We start from the raw sequence: 25,449 nt of genomic DNA, 5'->3' as shown, positions 1-25,449 counted from the left end.
GGTTTCCAATCTGCCAAAAAAAATAAAAAATAAAAACAATAAATACCAACATAAATATAAAAGTAGTAGCTCAAACTGTGCAAACTTGGGAATCCTTGGTTGTTTTGAAGTTACCTTATAAGTTCATCAAGTTAGTAGTGAGGGGGTTCTTCCTATTTATAGTTTGAAATCATTAATAGTAGAGGTGAGTTGATAGTTGATAATTTCACTCTTGTAAAGATTAGTAACTAAACATATTTTGACTGCCCTGAACTCTCCCCTTCACACCCCACCCCCCTTCCCAGTTTACCCCAGTGTGTCTTCAGCACCATGATACAAAATTAAAAATTGGTGTACTTCTAAGCTCTGACATAACCACGTGCTGGTCAAACATTTTTCTGTGAATTTAAAAGTCATGCGAATAGCCTTTCCAAAAAGGATGCCATACCATGATGTCAATTGAATATCGCAATTATATTAACGGAAAATACAAGATGAGTTGAACAAAATATAATTCTTATCTGGCATTGTTCAACCTAGTTTAAAAACAATTTTCAAAATGTTTCTCCTACACTCACCTACAAATGAAATATTGTTTATTTCCAACAATGGCCAATTGGAGTTGATCTTTAGGTATATAATTTATGCTGCTTTTTTCTAGGGATCCAGCTTTAAAAGACACATTAAAACCTGCAAAACATAAACATTTGAAAGTTCTTAAAAGATGCCAAACAAAGGCAAATGAAACTATTCAAAAATGACAAGCTATCTGACACGTTCATACATTTCCATTCAATAGTCCTCTTGAACAAAACACATATAGGACAAGTGAACATGATTCAGAAATGGCCAGGCCACTGTGAGATGGTAAACAGAAAGCCAAATTCCACTTTCATCATACAAAATTCCACTTTTTTACCAATATTTGGTGTTTCAAATCATGAATTTTACTTTAGCACTAACCATACAATGGGAGGGGGGTGGGGGGAGAGGGTGTCAGTAATTGTATACTGGCCCCGAAATATTGTTAAGGAAATTAGTATTGGCTACCGCATTTTGCCCACAAAATACAGTCACTACACTTTATGGTATATACTGTGAAGTGCTTTGAGATGTCTCAACGACATGATAAGGTGCTATATTTGTGGAGTCCTGTAGCTCAGTGGTTAGAGCACTCGCTTTGCAAGTGAGAGACCTGAGTTCAATTCCAGGCACAGGGCGAAACCTTGGGCAAGTTTCCTTACTCCACACAGAGCCTAATAATAATCCCTCCAAAAAACTAAAAACAATAATAAATTGGTCATTTTCAATCTACAACTGTTTCTGGGACATTGCTGTGCGCAATTGGCTGCCGCGTTCGCCCACAAATATACAGTCAATTCACTTTACAATGTGTTCTGTAAAGCGCTTTGGGACGTCCTCCTGACGTGAAAAGCGCTATATCAAATGCAAGGATTATTATTATTATATTAAATGCAAGCTTTTTTAAATTATTATTACAATCACAAGGAATAGGGGAATAGACATTGAAAGAAAATATTTTAGTCACATGAAAACAGCATCGGGCTCCAAAGAAATTGGAGTAGAGTAGGCCGAAATGAGAAGCAGAGTGGTTTGGTGCAATCAGGCAGAGAGCAGCAGAGTAGCCAGAAAGGCTTTGAAGCAGGTCAGAGAATTTTGGAACAAAGTTTTGCTCAGGGACCAGCAACCACCAAACAACTGTAGGCTTAAGAGCTGGATGACCTCTGATAATTGTGTCTGGAAATGTAAAAATGTAAAATTCTCCCAACTGGTCATGGAAAGCGATTCCATGACCAGTTGAGAGAATTAGGTATTTCTGTGATCTAATAGAAATGCTAATAGTGTTACTCACTCTATTGGGGGCCACAGTTCTGTCAGTGTTTTACTCAGGAACCTGATTCCTCACAATGAGGTCCTATTTCAGTCATTGCACTGTAGGCAGTTCCTCAAATGAGGCTTAGCTAAGTTATGCACAGGGAAATGAAAAGCAAGTTAAGATCTGTAGCCGCTGTATTTGATAGGCCCTTTCACTTGCTTTACAGCAGGGATCGCCCTCATCTGCTTTTGATGCTGAACAAGCAGAGAGTGAACAAAACTAAATCCACAGTAGCAAATCTATCTGCTTGTTCTGCTCCCAGGCTTCCATCAATGGCTATGTTTGAGTTGGCCACTGGGTTGTGCAAGCAGTGTCTGTCTGTTGATCTATTTTCAGAATGTCCATTCTGCCCTTTCGCATAAGGATTTCCCAAATCGACCAGTTTATTATGATTTATTATTTAAAATGATTATTTTACTGCTAGACGCTGCCATCCTCAAAAATCAGAATCCATCTACATGCCCGCCACAACGTTGGAAACATTCTGCAGTCGAAGATTAGCCCAGTCAGTAATTCAACATTTTTAAAACAAAATTAAAAAAAAACATAGGTTGATCCAACCTAATTTAAACCAAGTCACTTTTCGTAATTGGAGACTGTATGCTCTACGTATGTTGGATATTTGAGGTGACAGAAAATGTGTGCAAACCGTCTATTCAGTACGTACTATCTAAAATGAACACAATCTCATCAAAAGCTGAACACTTAAAAAGACTTCTTGCAAATACACATTACAGTTGTATTATTTAAAATAATAGGTTTAGATAAGCCAGGAAAGTGCTAAAAGTGATGCTGATTATAGAAGGTGAATTTTCCGTTTCTACTTGACAGATTAAAGGTTCTCTGGCGCCAGCAATAGAAATCTCACTGTGCTGCAGACTGGGAATATACTCAACCTTAGAAATTGTGCCACCTGCTGCTTACCATTTATTCACTATGAATTTCCAGTATTAACCATAATGTAAATGCACAGAGTATACTAGAAGCTTGATTCCCACCTGCTGACAAATCATAATACTATAGAAAAATAGCATGCAGAATGAAATGAAACCTTGTCTGTATAAATACAGAAGTGCAAGTTCAATTTCAGTTTCAAGGTTCACCGAGTTATTTGCAGAACCATTTGCCATCCCCATATATGTAATGCTTTACTTTTTCACTGTATCGTCATTATTTTCCCATTAGGAAATGTTCAGTCGTTGACAGCCATGTCCTGTTTTTGTGCATTCAGACTAATATCCTGTTACGTGAGCCATCTTTCACTTGTATCTGATTTAAGATATGACTGTTTTACTGTAATTAAACCACCTTTTATTAAGTCAATTCAGTTTTTCTTGGGTACTCTTCGTCTTGTTGGTTTAAGAAGCACTTAATTTTCTTGTTGGTTTGCTCATATGTAATGGGCTGAAGTGACAATCATATTAAAATCCAACATGATACCACAAAATAAAACTCAACTGTTCTTCATCCTCAAACCAAGACGTCTCCCAAATACCGTAAACGTATCTCTATATCCTTTAACAAAATCATTTTTAAAGCAGTGTTTTCCATCACTACCTGCAATAATCGAGTTTTACATCTTCCCGTTATTGATGTGATTACTTGACGTGTTGATGGATGGATTTCCTTACACGCAGCAGTTGATTTATCAATAGATCCTTTCGTCTTTACATCCATTTACTAAGCTCCTTATGAGAATCTTTCGTAGACAAAGAAACATGATTAACTCCACCCTAGAGTGCATCTGCAGCAGAAATATACTACAAGCATAAAAGGCAACAACAGGCTGACCAGGAATCCAGACTAATGCCAGATAGCAACAACCAACTTAGAGACACCATGCTTTTTCTTTGCATTCTGGATTAAAATCCCAAGATGTCCCGTGACTTCACTTCGTGATAGGCAAAATATGGGTGTGAAAGCCAATGAAATAACCGATGCAATTACCCCCCCCCCGCCACCCCCCAGGGTCTGCTTTCTTACACAAAGGGCCTCGGGAGTCTGCAATAAGTTGGGACACAACCTTCTGCTATTGAGAGCATTGAATGCACAGTGAGGAATGAATGGTTGGCTCTGTTATCTCTGTTTGCAGACATTCCCTCTGAGGTCCACCTTCCAGCGGCAGCAGTTAGTTCTCGGTTGCACAATGCATCGATGAGCAACACTGTCGGTAACGGTATATATGGATCTATATATAGATATATAGATATAGATATATATATATAGATATATATTTGCACGAAGCACACAGACCGGAAAACCCACACCATCTGCCCTCTGGTCCAGATGATCTCCGCCTCCACCCCACATTTGTAATAATGCAACAATAATAATAATAATCCCCATTTCGAAAGCACAAAGAGTCCCAAATTATGCGGAAGAATCACACGCCCCCACCCCCCAAAAAAAAAAATGACAATCCCCCCCCAACCCCCCTTTCCATTATAAAACGAGGTGGGGGTGCAATTCAAATTGCAAACGCACCTCCATCTCATCCCCCACACGGGGTGAGCCTCGGGACGGGCACATTTCGTGCCGCAACAACGTGATTCGGTTGTTTTGCTTAAATAAAGAAAGAAAGAAAGAAAGAAAGAAAGAATTAAAAAAAAAAACCCCTCAAGGAAAACCCCTCGAATCTGATGCCGTTTGATTCATTCACAGCGACGGCGGTTGTCTCTCCATCAGCGACACAGCCATCAAATCAGCCCTTCCCTTTTGTAGGAGCTGCGGCTCTCTCTCTCTCTCACACACACACACACACACTCACACACACACACACACGTCGGTGTTGGTTACCTTGTGCTCCAAGTGATGGGATTCTTTTTTTTTCAAGGGAGCCCTTGAGGGAGGAGAGGAGGGAGGGAGAGAGGAGGAGGAGAGTGGGAGCTTATGGTGCAGGTTGTTGCCCTCACGTCCTTCCCCTGGAGCTGAGGTCGCAGCTCTGTGCTGTGCTGTGCTGTGTTGTGCTGTGTTGACAGTGCTGCCTCTGGTCTTCGCTTTGTGACTGTGGGTTCTCGATGGCTTCCAGGACTGAGGACCGAGGAGGCTTTAAGCAGCTGCAGCTCTGTCTCTCTCTCTCTCTCTGTGTGTGTGTCTTTCTTTCTCTCTCTTTTTTGCTTCCCTTCCCCCTTAATATCTCCAGGGAGGGGAGCCAACGTGACGCACGCGTGAGGCAAGTCACAGCTTCCCCATCCCCCCCCTCCCCCCCCCTTCAACATGATGGACACACTGCACTGTTCCTCACCCCATCAGCGCCTTGGGACGTCCTCCTGACGTGAAAGGCGCTTTATAAATGGAATCTTGTTGTTGTTGTTGTTGTTCGGTGAATTCTTCCTGCGCCACCGGCCCCAGCGCTGTCGGCCATGGAGTGTGAACGTTTGGTGCTGCCTTCGTCTCTCCATCAAACCCACTGACCCGCAAACAAAACAGGGGCTCAGTTGTGATTTTTGCAGAATATCAATTGGATCCGTACCCCCCAAAAAAAAAAGAAAAAAAAAAGTGCTGCTATTATTAGATGGGACACGTGGACCACGTTCCCACGCACCCTTCCAGGAGGCAGACTCATATTTTTAGGAATGGACTCGTCTTCATAACCTACTGGGAACATCGGCTCTCTGGGTCAGGCAGTCAGTGGAATATGTTCCCTGTTCTACCGTTTCTCATGGGATCCTCTCTTCATACTATATACCCACACGTTAACAGTATCTCCCCCTCCATTTATGGACCAACAAACGTAACTGAACCCACATGGCCCAAAATAGTGGGGTATCAGTCGACTTGCATTTAAAACGGAAATCCTTGTGATCCTAAAAAGGCTGATTTAAAACCTTTTTTTTTGATGGTTTGCCTGTTGCCCCCCCAGTCTCCTACCCTTCTCTTCTGAAGGTGCTGAAACTGGACCTACTGCAGTTCCACAGCCCTCTGCTATATTTTCCAAATAATCATTGATACGTGAGCCACAACAGTGAGCATCACCAGCCTGTTTAGTTATCGTGCTTTATATGTGTGCCTTTCATGAAGGAGAGATGTCTTGTAGTCAACCAATTCGGTTCTCACTTGACATCAATACACAAATATTTTTCAGCAGATCCCACTGCATGTAATACCCTAACTGCGTTTTGCCCTCTCAGACCAGAAGCACTAAGGCCAATAAATGTGTCAAATGTTTACCTTAAGTACCTGTGCAATTGGCATTTGGGGATACCATGACTAGTAACTTTTCTAGGACTTTTGGTGATCCAGCTAGAGTCAGGAAGAGTTTGTTTTCAATGGTAAAGTCAGAAGGTAGCATTACACCACCCACCACAACTGCTTAACTGAGATTCAATTTAATGATTTAATGAGCCATTCAATTTAATGGCTCGATTGTGCCAATGGCCTTCTCAAATTTTCCCTCCACAAGCTGCAGACCATCCAGAAATCTGCACCTCATGACCTCTCCTGCACCAGAGTCTCATGACCCCATCACACCCACCCTCACCTGGTTCCCTATCCCTCAGAGGATCGAGTTCAAAATTCTCATCCTCACCTTCAAGGCCCTTCATGGCCTTTCCCCCTCCTACCTCTCCGATCTGCTAACTCCTTATCAACCTGTCCGCTCCCTCCGATCAGCAGGCTCGGGCATGCTCCATGTCCCCCGCCTGGCCCACCCCACCATCAGCGGTTGGGCCTTAAACCTCTCTGCTCCCATCCTCTGGAACTCCTTCCCACATTCCCTTCACCTCGCTCCCTCCCATGCCTCCTTCAAGGCATGCCTCAAGACTCTCTTCTTCAACCACGCCTTCAGCCACGTTCCTACCCCCACATCCTCAGCTCGGGTCCTAATCCCTGACTTCTCAGTGCTTTGGGACGTCCTCCCGACGTGAAAGGCGCTTTACAAATGTAATTTTGTATTGTTTCGCATTTCCATTTGAGCACAGACCTGGGCACAGACCTGACCTGTCTATGTTTTACATGCATTATCTTTGGGTATGATTTGAAGCTGGTTAAGGAGGGGGCAAGATGGAGGGATTGGAGCAGAAAGTTCCATTGTTTCAAGGAGCAGTGGCTAGGTTACATGCAAGTTCAAAAAGTCTGAGAGTAAGTCTGAATACCAATAACTTGATTTAGAAAGACCATGCAGTAACATCGTATTATAGTTGTTAAAATTAATGTTAAATTGTTATTCCAGATTCATAATTTAATTACATTTAGTAAGTAATGTAGAGGTAATTCAGTGTACTCCTGATAAATTGTTACTCCAAGTGAATAGGGCTAAGAGTGAAATCAGGAAGCAGTTTTCCACTCAGAGTGGTAGAAATCTGGAATTCTCTCCCCCAAAAGGCCATGGATGCTGGATCCATCCACACCTTCAAGAGTGAGGTTGATGGATTTTTGTTATGTCAGGGTATAAGTGAATACGGGGAGAAAGTGGGAAATTGGAATTGAAAGGATCAGTTGAGGTACAGATCAGCCATGATCTAAATAAATGGCGGAACATGCTCGAAGGGCTGAATGGCCTACTCCTGTTCCTATGTTCCTGATAATTCATCACTCCAAGGCAATAGGGCTCAGTGCCGAATTATCGACAGTGGCAAGTTTGGTATATGCATAAATACATAAATAAATATGGCTGGGATATTGTCAGCATGGTGACTTAAGTGGTAGTGACAAGTTAAACCAAGCTTGCTTTAAATTAAATAAAACAAGACAGGTATCACTAGGGCGATATATACTTATGTCAAGTTGACCAATGGAATAAAGCCCATTTTCCATGAGTTAAGACTGAGTATTCTGTTTGTTTCGGGTTCACAGGATTATTTCTAGAAAATGAATTCCACTCATTAAATATGTTCATGCTGAAAACAATACAACTTGCATTGTCACCTTTTAGTTCTCTACTGGAAGAAAATAGCCACCACAGTCTTATAAGATTCTGGAGATTTTATTCACTTACTTGGGTTCTTCAAAGTGAGGGCAAAGAACACAATGGTAATACCGTAGTTGATATATAAAAAAAGCAACATCAGCTCTAGCGCAAAATGTACATGGATTGCAACCATATTTGGGGAAAAACACATTGGCAGTCACAGTGCAAAATTGCCCAGAGAATGTGTTATCTTGGACATCTAATGAGACATATCCAAAGTAATAAGTAGGAAAACTCAAAGGCTGTCATATAAAGGCACATTGGTACCCGATCATTCACTCTGATGCCATTTTTTTCCAGCACATTGATCTAAATGTATTAATTCAACTTGATGTCACTCATCTGCTTCTACAAATGTAAGAAATATAACTTAAGAGACTATTTTAGAGAAAACACGTTTCCTTTGCATTAATAAATTATTTATAACACAGGGTAAAAAAAGTAATTACCTTAGTAAAACTGGATCTTACAATAATATTTATAGGTATTGACTTCATGAAGTGTTTCTTTCCACATGATCTAATGATGTCCATCACATTGAAATACATAACTGCCTGAGGTCACCATGACAAAGCTCTTTTCCTTTCCAAATTAACGATTGGTTTGCCATTCTCTGTGACATGATGTCAGTAGGTCTTTAAATCCAAACAATACACTTCAACCTCTGATTCACCCACAAACTACACACCGTCACATAACTTTACACTATGTCCTATGGGACACCTTGGTGAGGTGATAAGGGACTATGTCAAATGCAAGGATTATTATTATATTTCTTCTCATTACTTCAGCATTTCTCACTTTGTCTTTCCAAATGGTACCCAACATTTTCCTTGCACAGCAATTCCAAAAAACATTCACCTTTTATTTCTGTGCTTTTTTCGTGTGTTCAGGATTGATCAACATTTAGTTGTATCATTTGTGCACTAGATCATTCATAATTCTGAATTCAACCAAGCTTCATTGCTACTTTATTCTGAAATTAATGCTCAGGAAAAGTTTGTGACTGGAGCAATGTTGTGAAGAAAATAATTAAATGTTTCAAACAGCATATTCCAACAGAATATTTATGTGACTATATCAATGAAAGGAGACCAAAAGGAGAAAAAATGCCCAGAACAGGCCTCCCTAATATCTCAGTGAGTTTATCCAGGAAATAGATAAACTATATGGACAGGAAGGTCTTGCGTTTGATCTCAACTGAGCACCTTATCACTTCTTCAGATATCTCAAATATACTGCGAAGTGAATTGACTATATATTGTGGGCGAAACCCGACAGCCAATTGCGCACAGAAGTATTCCACAAACAGCCGTAGATTGAAGTGACCAATTTTTTTTTGAAGGATTTATTACCCCTGAAAACGCGATCTGCCAATCGACTAACAACTGGGTTTCTATTTACTACAGAGGCGTGTGGAGTAAGGATAACATTTCGCCCTGCCAGGAAATGAACCCAAATCTTTCGCTTGCGAGGCGAGTGCTCTAACCACTGAGCTACAGGACTGATGTCAGACAGTGTACCAGTAGGGACACAACAATTGGCCTCTGTAGTTACAGAAAGGAACAATCTGACTACTCCTTATCTTTATTGAGTAACCGCTTCTGGAAAGTGCATATGTCTGGATGCCAGTTGAACATGGTTACTGGAATTGACTCTAATTGACATGAGAGATGTGTCACTAAGTCATCTTTCAAAATAATGATGTTATTATTAATAATAATCCTTGCATTTGATATAGCGCTTTTCAAGTCTTCTAAATGTCTCAAAGCGCTTCACAGAATATACTGTAAAGTGAATTGACTGTATATTTGTGGGTGAAACACAATAATATAACATATATGTTATGTATATTATACACAAAATATACAGTCAATTCACTTTACAGTATATTCTGTGAAGCGCCTTGAGATGTCTTGAAGACGCGATAAGGCACTATATCAAATGCATTGATTATTATTATATGTGATATGTTACACAATACATACCATTGCAGTGTTATGCATTATTGTATTGTTTGGAGAGTAGGAGTAGGGATCATAATTTGTGGAATTATAAAACAAAGTTTTGTATTAATTATAATATAATTCTTGCATATATGACGCCTTATCACATCGTCGAGATATCTCAAAATGCTTCGCAGCAACTACTGTAAATTGTAGAGACTGTATTTGTAGACAAATATTGGCATGTTTGCAATTGACCTTATACCAGCCATAAATTAGAGATAATTTTACAGCAAAACTTTGTTCCAGAAGGCAAAGAACAAAGCACTACATTTTAAAAAAGCAATAATACATATCAGATTTTTAATATGTTACCAAACCTCATTCATGTTTATACTTTAGAGATTATGACTTTTTTATGATTGTTACATTTGTACATTTTAATAAAAAACTTACCAGAAATAGAAAAGTGGAGAATGTGTTGGCTCTCATCCAGAATATTTAAATTATGCATTGTCTTACATCCTGACCACACAAGTCTTTTTTTTGCGGGGGATGCACATCATTCTTTTTACACTAATGGTCCTGTTCCACATTTTGGATTATTTATTTCATAATCTGCATTCCAAACATTTTTTGAAACATTTGGGGTTTTGTTTGCTATAAATGGATCAGAGCTTTTGAAGGCCATCTGTTATCGGCATTGGGGTATTGCTGCTAAGAAATGTACCTTTCTTTTTTTTTTGAAGCATTTTGACACGACTCGAAGATGTGATAAGGCGTTATATCAAATGCAGGGATTATTATTATATCATAAAGTTCATTCTGATGCTGCCTTTAAGCTGCATGTGTGACCATGAATCCTTGCCAAAATCATAATGAGGTATAAATGGGACTGAGGCAGGTTCAAGTCACACTAGAGCCCTGATCCTGATGCTATTGGTGGAAGTAGTTTCTCTGAACTGCAATTTGCATCTGAGCATTGGAAATGTAATAGGTGGGAATCATGTTAGCCTCATTCTCCTGTTCTCCTTTAAAGCTCTGTTTCAAGAGACTGTTTAAAATGTTATTTTAAAAAAATCTAACACCCAATTTCGTATGCACTAAGGTCCAGCCTTTCTTAACTGGGAGTGGCAAAATATCACTAGACGAGGTGAAGTAACTATTAGACTGAAAATGAAGTAAGGCACTGGAACTGCAAAAGCTATTTTTTTCATATATCTGTGGAAATGTTAGGACAAATGGGATCAGACTAGTTGTAATACCAATTATATAGATGCCTCTCATTAAATAAGACTGGGGTTTTCTCCTTGTTAAAATCAATTATATGTGCTGATGGCAATATGTTGCACATCCGATTGACCGTTAGTCGTGTGCGAACGCACTGAGTATTGGTAGGCTATTTAACAGGGAAGGAGAACAGTTGAGCCCGATACTACAGCAATGTGTGTGCCTAACACTAAACATTTTTCAGCAGGGATCACTGGATAGCAGTCAGGCGGAAGAACCCTGGCTCATCTTACCCTCTTACATTGAGGTCAACTGAATTTGCTCTACAGCTCTCCTGTCTGAGATAGATTGATTAATTCAGCACGGACCAGCAATCAAATCTAGCAATTTTCCAATCTATATCAGCAGCTCATTGCACAAAACCTTCCTTTTTGATTGTGCTTACGGTTACCTCCCCACCCCCCGGCTCGGAGTCAGGCACTGCCACTGTTAAGCATTCTGACACGCTGCCCTGCATGGAGAGCACTATATAAGTGCAAGCTGTTGTTGTTGAATGTGTGGCAGCAAATATGGGATGGAGGCGAAGTAGGAAGGAGAGAAATGGGAAAATGCCAAAGATATATCATAAATTACAGAAATATTTTCTTTGTTTTTCAGTGTTATTTTTGACTCCAAGGTTTCAGTGTTCTAAAACCTATAAACAAAATGGCAAGGTCAATATTTAACATGTATTTTTTATGACATCAAATTAAATATCCTAACAAAATCGTAAAAATCTTAAAAGAAGCTAACTCATTGTCAGAAAATCTCTAAGTTAAACCGATTGTGTAACTGAACTTCAAATTAAAGAGAAACAAACCAACATTCTAATTATTTTAGCAAACCCGACAGTTTCTATGGTTCCCTGAATACTGAGTAAACATTGTGAAATAGGGGATAAAGATCTTTGAACTCACACAGCCCTTGGAAGAAAATACAGGATGTGAAACATTTAAATTCTGATACTGCAACTTTATTTTTATTTAACAATTAATATATTCATTTCAGTAATTTCTAATTGTCTAACCATCCTGACTTGTCTACTGTCCAATTTTAAGAATACCACAAACATACACACAAAAAGTGAACCAACAAACCCATGTCATTGATAATAGGGCAAAAAAATGACTCAACATAACATCTCTTGCATTACAGTTTCTTGACCGCTGCTCCATTCTCTTCCTGTTTCCTGCTTAGAATATCACTTCCCTTGATGACTTAGAAACATTTTCCTATATTTCAGTTCAGTAAATTCCTTCGTAAGTGACTCTTTGATATCCGACAGGTTGAAAAATGGACATGGCTACAAGCCAAGCTTGTTAACTGAATAACATTAAATGTTTGTATCCATAATCTCTACTCGGTATAAACACTGCAGCCAGCACGTTTTAGTACAAGTTCTGTTTATGCTTGCTCCTTATCAGATATTTGCATATGTTCTCTTACAGAGAGAGGTAGCGTTGTTAAGAGTGAATCTTCTACAATGAGACCACCTGTTTTAAGGTTACAGTGCTCTAGTTCCTCAGGAAGTGACTCAAGCTGGTTTCCTGTGAGCTCTAACTGCATAAGGTTCACGAGTTCGCCCACTCGAGACGATAACACTGTGAGACTGTTGTTTCCCACAAGCAATGTACGCAGACTCTTGCACTGAAATAATCCATCTGGTAGCATCTCCAGCTACAAACAAACAACATGTTAAAACTGTACCACACGATCAAAAGAATCTTGTTTTCTAATTCAAAAACAGAAGTCGCTGGGAACACTGAGCACTTCAGGCAGTATCTATGGGGAAAGGAAAGTGAGTCAACGGGTCCACGACCCTTTATCAGAACTCCAGTTCTGATGAAGGGTTGTGGACCCAAAACGTTGACTCACTTTCCTTTCTCCATAGATACTGCCTGACCTGCTGAGTGTTCCCAGCGACTTCTGTTTTTGTTTCAGATTTCTAGCATCTGCAGTATTTTGCGTCTTGTTTTCTAATTACTGTGTTTACAGTGTTTATAAAAATTGCTTCTCAAATGCATAGCATAGGATAAACATAACATTAAAAAGTGGAATTTTAGTGGAAAGAAGTTGCAAATGACCATTACCATCATCATTTAATGGATATGGCTTCAAAGTGTATTAAAAGTGTAAAGATTATCGAATACTGATAAAGCTTGTCTCTAGCTAAAGAATTAAAAACATTACAGCAGTTTCCATCTGTGAGTCCTGTATTATTGAGTTCCGGGTCTCAGTGCAATGACTGCAGAGAGGAACTGAACAGATTCTTTCCAGATGCAACAAAAAGGAAAATCATCTCAAAACACACCCAAACTGCTTTGTGTGCACTTCTTAACGGTTGAGTGAGAGTGACAGGCTTTGGGGTACACTCTGCCTGCACTTATTAATACAATAATAATCCTTGTATTTGACATAGTACCTATAATATCGAGAACATCTTGAAGTGCTTTATGCATAATTTTTGTGAAATAGTGAGTGTACTTGTCAGTGAATACACCAGCCAATTTGAGCAAAGCAATGTTCCGTCAACATGAAATTAACTAATTTTCTGAGAGTTTATTGTTCAGGGCACCCGGAAAAATTGCCTTTTCTTTTCAAATAATGTCATGGGATTTTTAATGTCTGCATGAACATGAATCCCTCTGATTAATGTTTTATCTGAAGGACGGCCATCTCTGGCAATGCAGCACTCACTCAGCACTGTATTGATGGGATTTGAACCCACATCCTTCTAACCCAGAGGTGAGAGTGCTACCAGCTGAGGTAGGCACATGAGTGAAAAAAGGTAGGTGAAAAATTACTTCTAAGCAAAAACTAACAATATGGAAATTCCTTGGGTATTTATTATCTGTGAGAATTCCGCCGAATTGTATCACTGATGACAGAAAGGGTTGACATTGAATGTTACATCATTGCTATGAAAATGTCACATTTTTGAATATATGTTTATAACATTGTTACTGCTGAAAAAAAAACTAGACAAAGACTGCTACTCAAAACATATTGTGGATTTTTATCCTATCAGGATAAAATAACTGTTAATGTTTATAAACAGTTCATGTTATATCCATTAACATGTATGTTGAGAACGAAATCCATCCCATTAACGGCCGATGGACCTGGTCTGAGAGAAAACTAGAGAAAGACTGCTACTCAAAACATATTGTGGACGTGTGAATGTGATGTTCATACACATACCTCCAGCAGCAAACCATTGCATAGAGATCAAAAGCATGATTTCTGAATGATTTATGATTATTTATATCAATTAATTGCTTTTATTGTTAGCAATGATAATATGCACAGTCAGTTAAATTCAAGAATTAGAAAGATATATATGAATGATTGGATGGAAAGTAAATACAGAGTCTAAAATTTAAGATCTTTTGAAAATTCACTTATCTACCGTATACCTTCTTTGACAACAAATAGTGGTAACTTACATTGTTGTTGGTGATGGCAAAGAATTGTAGGTGTTTCAGATACTTGATCTCATCACCTACAGAAGTCAAATGATTGTAACTCAAGTCCAAGTGCCGTAGTTTCCTGCATAAAAAAAGTTGTGTCGGTATCGTTTCAATTCTGTTATTGTTTAGGTACAACTGTTCCAGATTTGCGAGAGTTCCGATTTGTACTGGGATATATGCAATAGCGTTGTGCCAAAGCTTAAGGCAAGAAAGCCATTCCAGATGCTGGAAGCTAATAATTTCTTCTATGGTTTTAAGACTGTTACCTTTCAAATCAATTTCACGTAGATTGAACAGGCTAAAAATAGAATGTGGAATGCGTTCTAGGTCACAGTTGAGGAGCTCAAGGTGCGTGAGATTCAGCATATTCTTCAATGTATTGAACACGGTTAGCTTGGTGCCTTCATTATCAATAGACAGCTTCTGTATTTGCAGGCCTTTGCCAGTAACGACTGCTGGAATATGAGGAAGACTATTTTTCAAGTAAAGGGTTTTCAAATTCTTCAGATTCTGAATGTCATCGAGAAACAAAAACTGGTTATTCTCTAATTTAAGAGTACCAGTCAAATACAGTTCTGATAGGTTCTTTAGATTAAATATCCAACGTGGAGTTTTATCCATTTCAGTGAACTTGATACGCAAGGTTTTCAGATTTTCAGATAAGAAATCTAGAGCTTGAGTATCCACAGTTGCGGGTGTATGGTAAAGGCACAATTCCTTAAGACTAGTAAGCTGAGATATTCCTGCAGGGAATTTGGCTTCAGGTATGAGCTCTAGTTTTAATACTTCAAGTTCTTTAAGTTCAAAGACTGCATCTGGAAGCCCGCTCAACATGAATAGGTATAACTCTGTCTTGTCATGAGAGTTTTTCTGCAGTTTATACTTTAGCTTTTCTAGTGTCCATTCCAAATTAAGGTTAATTTGTTTCAATTTGTTTTCACTGACCTCTGAGAGGAAGACTGAAAATCGCTTGGCGTAAAGAGGATCATATTGATCAGCTAGATGAAGAATAAAGGCAAAATCANTTTTTATATCTGGAATATCCCTGTAGCTGCTTTCCTCTCGAACAGTTTCAAAAGAGTATTGCTTAAGTGAATATCTGAGCATCCAAGACAGACTATAAACACTCATCACTCCATGAAGTATGACCAGTGCCAGATAGCAAGATGCCAACACTTTGAATATGTTTGCTAAAGAATGGACACAGTGATACCAATGATACCCTGTAAATACCTGTAGATTAACCTTACAAATAATATCAAACTTCATGCGAAGTATAAAATAGGGGACATAAGCACTGATAATAGTGAATATAAATACTTTGATAATAATCTGTCTCATATAGAGTTGATATATAACATCTTTTTCTTCAACGTGAGTTTTAAACTTCTTGACTTTTTCAAAAATAGCCTTTGCTTGTTCACCCTCTTTTTGGTCAAGAATACTTGTGTCAGTTGCATCAGTACCATTTGGTTCCACTCTGGACTGATACTGCAGTGATTTACTGGCCTCAACATTTATACTGCTCACATTCAAGTGGTTTGAGGGCATTTTGGGTTTACCGAAAGACTGTTTTTCACCACTCTTCTCAACTGCCTCTGACAGTGCCCGAGTTGTCCATGGCGAATCAAAGCATTTATGAAGAATGGAGATAAAATGTTCAAGTCTAGAACTGGTACCTGGATACTTAAGCCAAAAGTTGCTGCAGATTAAAAAAACTAATGTCTGGCCGAACACCACATAAGGGAAGAATTTGGAAAACCAGTGAACCTGTTTCTCATAGCACACAGCATCAATGAAGGAATACTGCTGTCTATCAAGGGTGTTTTTCACTCCATTTGGAACATTAGAAGTTTCGATTGGATTTTGATCAGTTGGATTGCTGAAATTGGTCTTTGCAATGATGCAATTGTCATCAAAAATCATCTTACAAGGAAGGCACAGCATTTTGATCTGAGTAATTTGAAGTGCTCCTCCAAGCAGAGCAATCATTAGCATCACCATGGCAATGTAGTGGCTGAAAACATCCCACCATGGTTTCAATATACGGTAGGCAGGCTGAGAATCTGTTAACCACTTAAATTCAGTGACTGAAATCATCCCTGCATTCTGTGGACCAAAGCATAACAATTATTTACAAATCAAAATAGCTTACAATGAAATGTGCTTCTTTGGGGGTTTAAGTACTGTTCATTTATAGACTTATGTACCATTCAGTAAGTGTTTAACATTTTTCTCATTATAAATGCAAGATAAAAACTTAGGAAATGCAGCAGTTTGGAGACAATGCATTATTTTTACTCCCTTTTGTAGCTCATTAACTCTGACAGTGTTGGATTCTTATTGAAATGTTCAGATCCCAGTTGTGATCAGCACTGAGATTTGGTTACCTGGTGTGAGTAAGTTTCATCACTTGGCTCGATTGCTAAATGGAGAGCAATTTCTTTTCACATAACAGACAAAAGATTGAAAAGTGATAGCAAACAGAAATGACTTCTTCTTGTTCTTGCTCATTGCCACATAGGATTGTAGTTTATGATAAAACGTTAATGCCTGGCAACAGAACAGCTGTACAGAAAGGATAATACAATGCCAAAGGATTTTGATCTATTGTAATTTATTCAAATAGTCTGTCACTGGGAACTTATAAAACACTGGTTAGGCCTCAGGGGGAGTGCTGTGTTCAGTTCTGGGCAACACAATTTAGGAAGGATGTCAAGGCATTGGAGAGGGTGCAAAGGAGATCCAGGATGGTATCAGAAATGAGGGACTTCAGTTGTGAGGAGAGGCTAGAGAAGTTAGGATTATTCTCCTTGGAGCAGAGAAGATTAAGAGGAGACTAAATAGAAGTTTTCAAAATTATGAGGGGATTCGATAGGGTGAACAAGGAGAAACTATTTCCACTGGTGAGTGAGTCTGTAACCTGAGGGCACCGATTTAAAATAGCTGTTAAAAGAAACAGAGGGATGGTGAGGAGAAATTTTTTCACACAGTGAGTTGTTCGGATCTGGAAACCATTGTCTGAAAGGGTGGTGGAAGCCGATTCGATAACAACTTTTAATAATAATAATCCTTGCATTTGATATAGCACTTTTCACATCATTTGGACGTCTCAAAGCGCTTCACAGAATATGCTGTAAAGTGAATTGACTGTATACTTGTGAGTGAAACGCAGTTAGTTGAACGTTTATCATTGGGTCAAAAAATTGTGGGATCAAGTTGGGGCTTTGAGCTCCCAATCTAGCCCCACACTCCACTGCTATATTCGGGGAGTGCTGCATTATTAGAGTTGTCATCCTTTGAATGAGGCGTTAAAATTAGGTTTCTATGGTACTAAATATGCAATTGGCTGATTAGATTTACAGATAATGTACACTCACCCTCAATCAAAATGTAATCAGTCAGGAGGAACCAGTCCACGGACTATGTCTATTGCAGGTCTCTGTCATCTCAATAACATTCCTGTGCTCAACTCAATTTGTTGACGGCTGTAGAAATATTACTAACAGGGCTCAAAGAGGCGTTGAAATCTTCATTATGTTCTTCAACTGTAAAGACTAATGGTTGGGTCTGAAATGTAAACTACATTTCATCTATAAGGAAATAAATACATGTATGTGTGCACAACAATTTATTTTTAGTTTAAATAATCTGCTTTAAAAAGGTATTACAAATCACAATGTTTCTCTTCAGTAAACAGACTATATGTTTAAGGTTGTGGATTTAAGCTTCTTGTTCGGGTTTGAGCTCAGAGTCTCAGCAGTCCTGCTATACTGGCAGAGCACTGCATTCTTTTGCCCACAAAACAGTTACTACTTGTATCTACTCTAATGGACTTTGAGGTGTTTCAATGTGATAAGATACTATAAAAATGTTGGCAGGGTTGCTTATTGGGCCTATTGTATCTGTGTTGGTGATAGCACCACTTTGGAGCTGTCTCTTCTAATCCCATTTCCCTGACCATTCAACATAATAAAAATAGTAATAATAATAATTCTTGCATTTGATATAGTGCTTTTCACGTCCTCTAGACGTCTCAAAGCGCTTCATAGAATAGACTGTAAAGTGAATTGACCGTATATTTGTGGGCGAAACGCGGCAGCCAATTGCGCACAGCAGTGTCCCACAAACAGTCATGGCGTGTGGAGTAAGGAAACTTGCCCAAGGTTCGCCCTTCCTCTTTAATGTTGTTTTTCTCAAGTATTTATCACAAGTTTGGTTCAGACGAAGAGGCCCATCAGCCCATTTGATCAAACCATTGGACTTAACAGCCATTTGTGGTAAAGCGTTCCTATTCAAAAACCTTCTGTGTAATAATAAAATCTTCTAACCTTCCCCTTATTTTCTTCTGGTAATTTTCATTAAGAATATTTTGGAGAGGATGTGCCATGGGGTTAACAGCATGACAGAATAAAACTCCACTTGTGGGGGCACTTGTGAGATATACAGTTATCATCGCTTGTGAAAATAACATTCATTGTGTCTTATTGTAGGCCAAATCGTATCTAGAATCCGTTGAGTGCCACAAATAAAAATAGTCACAGACCATTAGTATCGCTGGCATGACATCACAATAACAAACTAACTGTAGCCTCATTTGATATGTTTATTCTATGACACTGTTGCTTAGGGTTTAGTAGATTATCCACTGTGTGAACCAATATGCTTTATTGTGGTCATGGAACATATGAAACCTTTTCAAAAAATATTGGACTTACCCCTGGAGTGTTCTGAAATACGAAGAGGTTGGAGAGAAGGGACATCTCTATGGTCACAAAGGAGCAGTTGTCACTTTTGTGCTTCGGTGTGTTTTTCAACGGTGGTGACCAACTGAATCTGAAAATGTGGCTGGTTTATGGGGCTAATAAAAAGTGACAAACCCTAAGCTGTCAAACTCGTGTCTAAAGTGTTTTAATTTGCGGGCTAGAATAATGTAATCCATGATTTGAAATGGGTTTCCCCAATCCCTGTGTTAATCGTGGTTTTTTTAAGGTAATTTTGGAATTCGAGGATTTCAGTATTCCAACTCCGTCTCTGTGATGTTATAGTTGTTTGACTATGATGCCATTTTATTCTAAGTCACTCGCGAGTACAAATATAAATGCAAACACGGCAACAGGAATGGATTGCCATGAGTTTTGATTTAAACTATAGATACATTGAATTTTGTTTCACTTCAAGAACTTCTATGATCCAAAAAGTCAAGTTAGAGGGCTCCCATTTCTATGGGGTTTCCTGATTTCATTGGGATTTTATGACTTTATGGGATTTTATGGGATTTTATGACGAGGGCGAGCAAGGAATTTTACCCAGCTCTTATGGCACTTTGTGCATTTTTATGTCGGAACAGACAAATGCTGAGATTAAGAAAATACTCAAGGTATTTGAGTATAAGAGTTTAGTAACAGTGTTGTTCCAGTGTATTGCTGCTAATTATTATCTATTTTGGGATAATGTGAGAGGCATTGGGTTTGGACAAAACAAAAGTTGCAGAAGACAAAGGGGAAGGAGAGAGCAAAATAGAAATGTAAAGTAATAATGGTATGAGGAAGAGTTATCAATGCCAAGATGCTGGACTTGTTTAAGAAACAGCTTGATATTGTGATGGGAGAATGAGTTTTCTGGAAAGATGAGATCAAATGGACTGAATGGCCTTCTTCAACCAAACCAATCTTGTGAAATAGAGAAACATCAGTGAAAAAAAGAAACAGAAGCAAAAAAGTGCAGATCATATCAAGTAATGCTATACTTATGCTTCTAAAGAGACCCACAACAAAATAAATTAATTCTAAACTTTCTACATGTTTGTCTTTTGGCAACAACATATTCACCCGAGAGAGATTAGCAAACTATTTGCTGGAAGATGTACTATATGAGCAGTCTTTCTAGTGCTTTTTGGTTCACTTTTCCTTCCATAGCTGTAGTCCAGTGCCTCTCTCGATTTGCATGGCTGAGATTAAGATATTATAGGGAGGAATCAAACTACTGCTGGTACTATACACACAGATCTTGTTATGCTTTGTTGGGAAGCTTTCAACTGCAATATCAGTGTTTTCAGTAGCCTCAGCTCATGGTTATCCAAGAGAGCAAGGTTCTTATGCTCCCAACAGATAAAAATATTTCAACAGCAAGTCTAATATGCACTTGTCTGTCTGTCTGTCTGTCTGTCTGTCTGTCTGTCTGTCTGTCTGTCTGTCTGTCTGTCTGTCTGTCTGTCTGTCTGTCTGTCTGTCTGTCTGTCTGTCTGTCTGTCTGTCTGTCTGTTTGTATATATGCATGTATGTGGTGGGGATGAAGAACACTGATTCTTGGGACACTTGGGACATCTTCCAGACATGAAAGGTGCTTTACAAATGTAATTTTGTTGTTGTTGTTAATTGAATTTTATGTATAAAATATTAAGAAATCATAACTGTCAGTGTAAAGACAATGTGTACTGCACTTCTAACAGAAGAGTGTGATGTTGTTACTAGCTTCTTAAATTCAATTTTGTTCTATATCTTTTGATGGACATCCTCCCAATAGATTTACATTTAACACAGGAAATAAAAGGCTTTTCCACGACTTATATTTGTTGTACATATAGCACGCTAAATGAGAATTTGAGCTGGAAATGTGGGGATCTCCAGGTTTAGTTTTCATTCTGATCAATTGTTTGTGTTCTGTTGCATAATCTTACTGGCACCAGAGTCTATGTCAAATCCACCCATGGTAATGAGAACAAAGCCACTGACATTTTGTCTTCAAATTGGGAGGGCGTGAAGCAATAATGGGCAGAGGTTCCTGCCGCAACCACTTCCTGTTCTGGGAATAACTACTCAAAACTATAAAACTATTTTTGAATGCTTGAATTATATTTCATGTTGGACTGTGTGAAGTTTGTTACAAAAAAACATGTTTCCTACAGGACTTCCTTTTGCTGCAGTCAGGTTTTCAAAAACCTTGGCATATTTTGTGGAGTTTCCAGCACCATTATCTGAGCAATGGTTTCACACACCCAAACAACCAAACCAGCTTTCAAACTCCTTCTCAATACTAAAGCTTTAGGGTGTGAGTGAGGTGAAGGCAAACAAGTGATAAAGGAGCCTGATGTTTTATCCTGAATTGTATAAAGATTGCACAGAACTTCCCTTGATTGATACTCTTGGAGTAGTGTGGCCTGGCTACAAAATCCTCTCTGCCTGGGGTGTCTGGATTTGACTGCAGAACTGATAGTCATGTTTTACTCATTGTGCAAGGAGAAAGAAATGACTTGAACAAAATCATCCTCTGGTACAGATTCATTTCCCACTATTTTAGACATTCCAATCCGTCAACAACTGTGAGCAGGCATTGGATTTCTAAATTGTCTGCTGGGAGGCGATGGAAATTCACGAGGTGATAATCTGTTGATGGAAATGGGCAGAATTTTATATATCCAGAATTTCTATTGATGTAATCTGATCCAATTGAGAAATTAGCTTTTAATGTGTAATTTCACCAATGCTCACTTTTAATCAAGGGATGTTACAGAAAGTTTTAAACCAAATTCTCTATCATTGAGAGTTGATGCCAATGTTGAGAACTGGCACCAAAAATGAGCTCAATTATGTGCAAAGATTAGAAGAAAATGGTAAGAATCAATGTGGATATAGGCTGTTTCAAAATATTCTTCTCAACATGGTACATGAGGGAGAAGGGAATATAGATACAAGGGTGAGGCTAGAGAGGGAGGATTAGTCTTATGTGGAGTATAAACACCATCATGGTCTAGTTGAACCAATTAACTTGTTTTAGCACTGTGGATTTATTATAATCCTATGCAACAAAGAGAAATTGCTGATAACAATGAGAGAACATTCATTCGATAATTAACGCCAAAGTCTTACATACATACAGTTTTGGAGATCATGTAGCTTTTATAAGAATAACACAAGTAGGAAATATTGAGGGGGCAGTGGGTGCTATTCCACATTTAGATGCCAATTTAAGCTATTTATACACAGAGGTCAAACATGAGAAAGAAATGACATTTTCCAACATTCTCGTGCTATATCCTGCAACAGAATATAATTTCATTTATATTGTTATGATTTATTCAAATACTAATCAAAAGAACCCATGGTTTATTTTCAAAGAAATACTAAAATTGTAGTGAGAATTGAAAGTTTAATAAAAACTTACCATACAATTTGCCCCATTATTTAGGAATATGTAAAGGTTGGTGAACAACACATTTTTCTTTTTTTAAAAAGAGTGATTGGTAACAGATGGAGGTCAGCGTCAACAAGAGATGTCAAACAGGTATAAAAATACTTTTTGTACTTTCTAATAGGCAATCATTACAATGTGCACAATGAACATCCAACAGTAAAACTCTTGTGTGAGAACCACTTTTAGACAATTTACACAGAAAAGTTTGTGGTTTAACTCCATATTTAGACTTGCATAATCTAATCTCTATTTGTCATACAAAATGGAAGATCTGGTAGTAAACCTTCATTTTTCATAACTTTTGACCATTATAAATCTCCAAAGCACAGACAAAGTCATTGTGTAGCATATGATGTCAAGATGATCAAAGTAAGGGATACATAATGAACCTCTGTTGGATGCTTTCCCTCAGTGTTAGCTGGCTTCGTTTATAAACATCAATTTACTTTCCCACTATGAAGCACACAAGTTTTTTCAAAGAAAAAATATTCAAAAATATTTAGAAATACATTGGTGAAACAAAACTTAAAATGTGGAGATAAAACAAAATCAGTTTATTCGAATATTAAACAGGAAAAAAACACAGTTTATAAGACATTAGGCAACAATTTGTATAAATAGTCTTGTGGTTTCAATGTTCTTGTGAAATACTGGAACCAATTGTTGGGAGCTACATTCAGATAATAACTTACATTGCATTTAAGAGAATGAAGCTCCACTTTTACAAAGACAAATGCTGGTCGTTGTGTTGGTAACGTACCTATACTGTAGTGATTTTAGTTAGGACATTTTGCAGAATCTTTGTTTTCATTCGGCTTCTAATTCGACCATTAAAATAAAACTGACGACTGATTGTTTTCTCCATCCAATCAATTATAAGTGTGATGCAGTATATTATTTATTGCATAAGTAAAATAGGCTGGCATAATCCCATGTGTAACTTTTTAGGACAAATTTAGTAGGTTACATTTAATTTTAGATCACAGCTGTTGGTTAACATTGGAACACCAGAAGTTTCTCAGGAAAAACTTTTTCTCCACAGAAGAAGATAATTCTGCTGTGAAAATTATGAATGGTTAAAAAACACTACTGGATAAAGAGTTCCAAAGTTCAGTGAGGTTGACCGCATAGGAAATGGGGATGATGGAGCTGATTCAAGTTAATTATTATTAAAGTTTTCTTTAAGGAACAAAAGGGTCATTTGTTTCTCTCTAGACCAGCAATCTCACTAAAGGCACACATTTATTTATTTAAGAATCAAAATACTGTATGTGACATGGGAAATCCTGTCGCCAGACAAAAGGCACAAATGGTATCTACAGAACTTCCCATTTCCTGGTCAGAAAGGGTTATAAAGGACAGAGGGAAAGACAACATCGAAAAATTTTTAAAAATTAAAATACGTCCTATTGTGTGTGAAAGACATGTATTTGTCATTAAGAATATGTGATAGAGGAGAGTGGGTGTTCCTCTTTTCATATTTTTGACACTAATAAATGAGCTTTATAATTATGCCAATGCTCCAGTTTGTTAGATTTTGTGCTGCGAGGGAAGAGCAAGATAGGAAAGGATTTTTCTAATGTTATCTCAAAATAGAACTTGCATCAATTGAGCCAATGATAATAAGGATACTTGTGCTCAAAAGAGGACAAAAGTTATGGCCTCTTGTTTTAATAAGATTCACGTCCTCTATTGCTCAATCAAAAAACATCTTAATTGAGTTGAGCAATTTTTCCGTACACATTAAAACAATGAGTTTCAATGCACAACCTTTTGATTCAGAGATGAGAGCACACTCAATTCAGCCAGGCTTTCACTTTAAGTCTATCTATGTAAAAGCTTTGCTTTAAACCGTATCTGTAACATTTGCTTACTTTATTGCAGACATGAATCAAAAAGCCTGAGAACACTAACATTTTTGTACTTCATGATATTGGTAAACTTCCTGGTTAAATGCACGCTTTGAATCATTGCTGCCATGAGATCCAACATCATATTCAATGAACTTCAAATGAAAATCAATTACTGTTTTAAAATCTCTTGCTATATGTAAAGTTCAGTTTTCTTAAAGAAAAGTTTAAAAGAGGAGACAATTAAAATTTTTAAAACTATCATGTTTTTGATATTATGTAATAGTTCACAACTCTCCATTTTGTAGTGTTTATGTTTCATGGCAGTTTGCTTGCAATTTTTAGTCTGCTCAGTGAAACAGGAAAGGTCACTAAATTTTTTTGCCAGTTGCCAGTCACTAAAAATATAAATGTTTTAATGTTTTTTTAAAAAAATGGGAAAACAAATATGTAATGAAAATATTTTAATCCAGTAAAAATACTACTAATAATACTCTTTGCATTTGATATAGCACCTTATCACCTCTTTGAGATGTCTCAAAGTGCTTCACGGAATATACGGCAAAGTGACTTAACTGTACATTTTGTGGACAAAATGTGGCAGCCAATTGTGCACAGCAGTGTCCTGCAAACAAGTTTGCTCCATGATAGAATTATACCAGTTTATATATAAACGATGCACATGCACAAATCATTTGGTAAGTGGGAAAGTATTCCAGAAAAAAAGCAGCACCAAATTCCAGAGGTTATTTATTTTTATAGAACAGTTTATCTCACCAGAAATAATGCTAATAATACAGTATCAAGCATTGGTAATAGTTGCACAGTATTGTCCAGCCAAGAAATCTTATTCATTGGGGTTTTGGATAGGATATTTGTATATTTCAGAATCTCATTGCCAAGCCAGAAAGGCCCTCGTATTATTGCTTTGCTTGAC

The 25,449-nt window shown here is 37.9% G+C and overlaps 1 protein-coding gene across 1 annotated transcript; it reads right to left on the bottom strand.

The window, feature by feature from the left end:
* Window positions 1–12,403: 12,403 nt before the first annotated feature.
* On the bottom strand, window positions 12,404–16,569 carry LOC103174677 (leucine rich repeat containing 8 VRAC subunit B). The gene is made up of 2 exons (XM_007887176.2): window positions 14,446–16,569; window positions 12,404–12,676 (listed from the first exon to the last, which is right to left on the bottom strand). The coding sequence occupies exons 1-2, from the start codon at window positions 16,567–16,569 to the stop codon at window positions 12,404–12,406; spliced, it is 2,397 nt and encodes a 798-aa protein (XP_007885367.2).
* Between the last annotated feature and the right edge of the window lie 8,880 nt (window positions 16,570–25,449).

This window comes from Callorhinchus milii, unplaced genomic scaffold, assembly GCF_018977255.1.
Source record: "Callorhinchus milii isolate IMCB2004 unplaced genomic scaffold, IMCB_Cmil_1.0 Scaffold5, whole genome shotgun sequence".
Lineage (NCBI taxonomy): Eukaryota > Metazoa > Chordata > Chondrichthyes > Chimaeriformes > Callorhinchidae > Callorhinchus > Callorhinchus milii.
The sequence above is the reverse complement of the archived record's forward strand: the minus strand, read 5'-3'. Positions and strand labels throughout refer to the sequence as shown.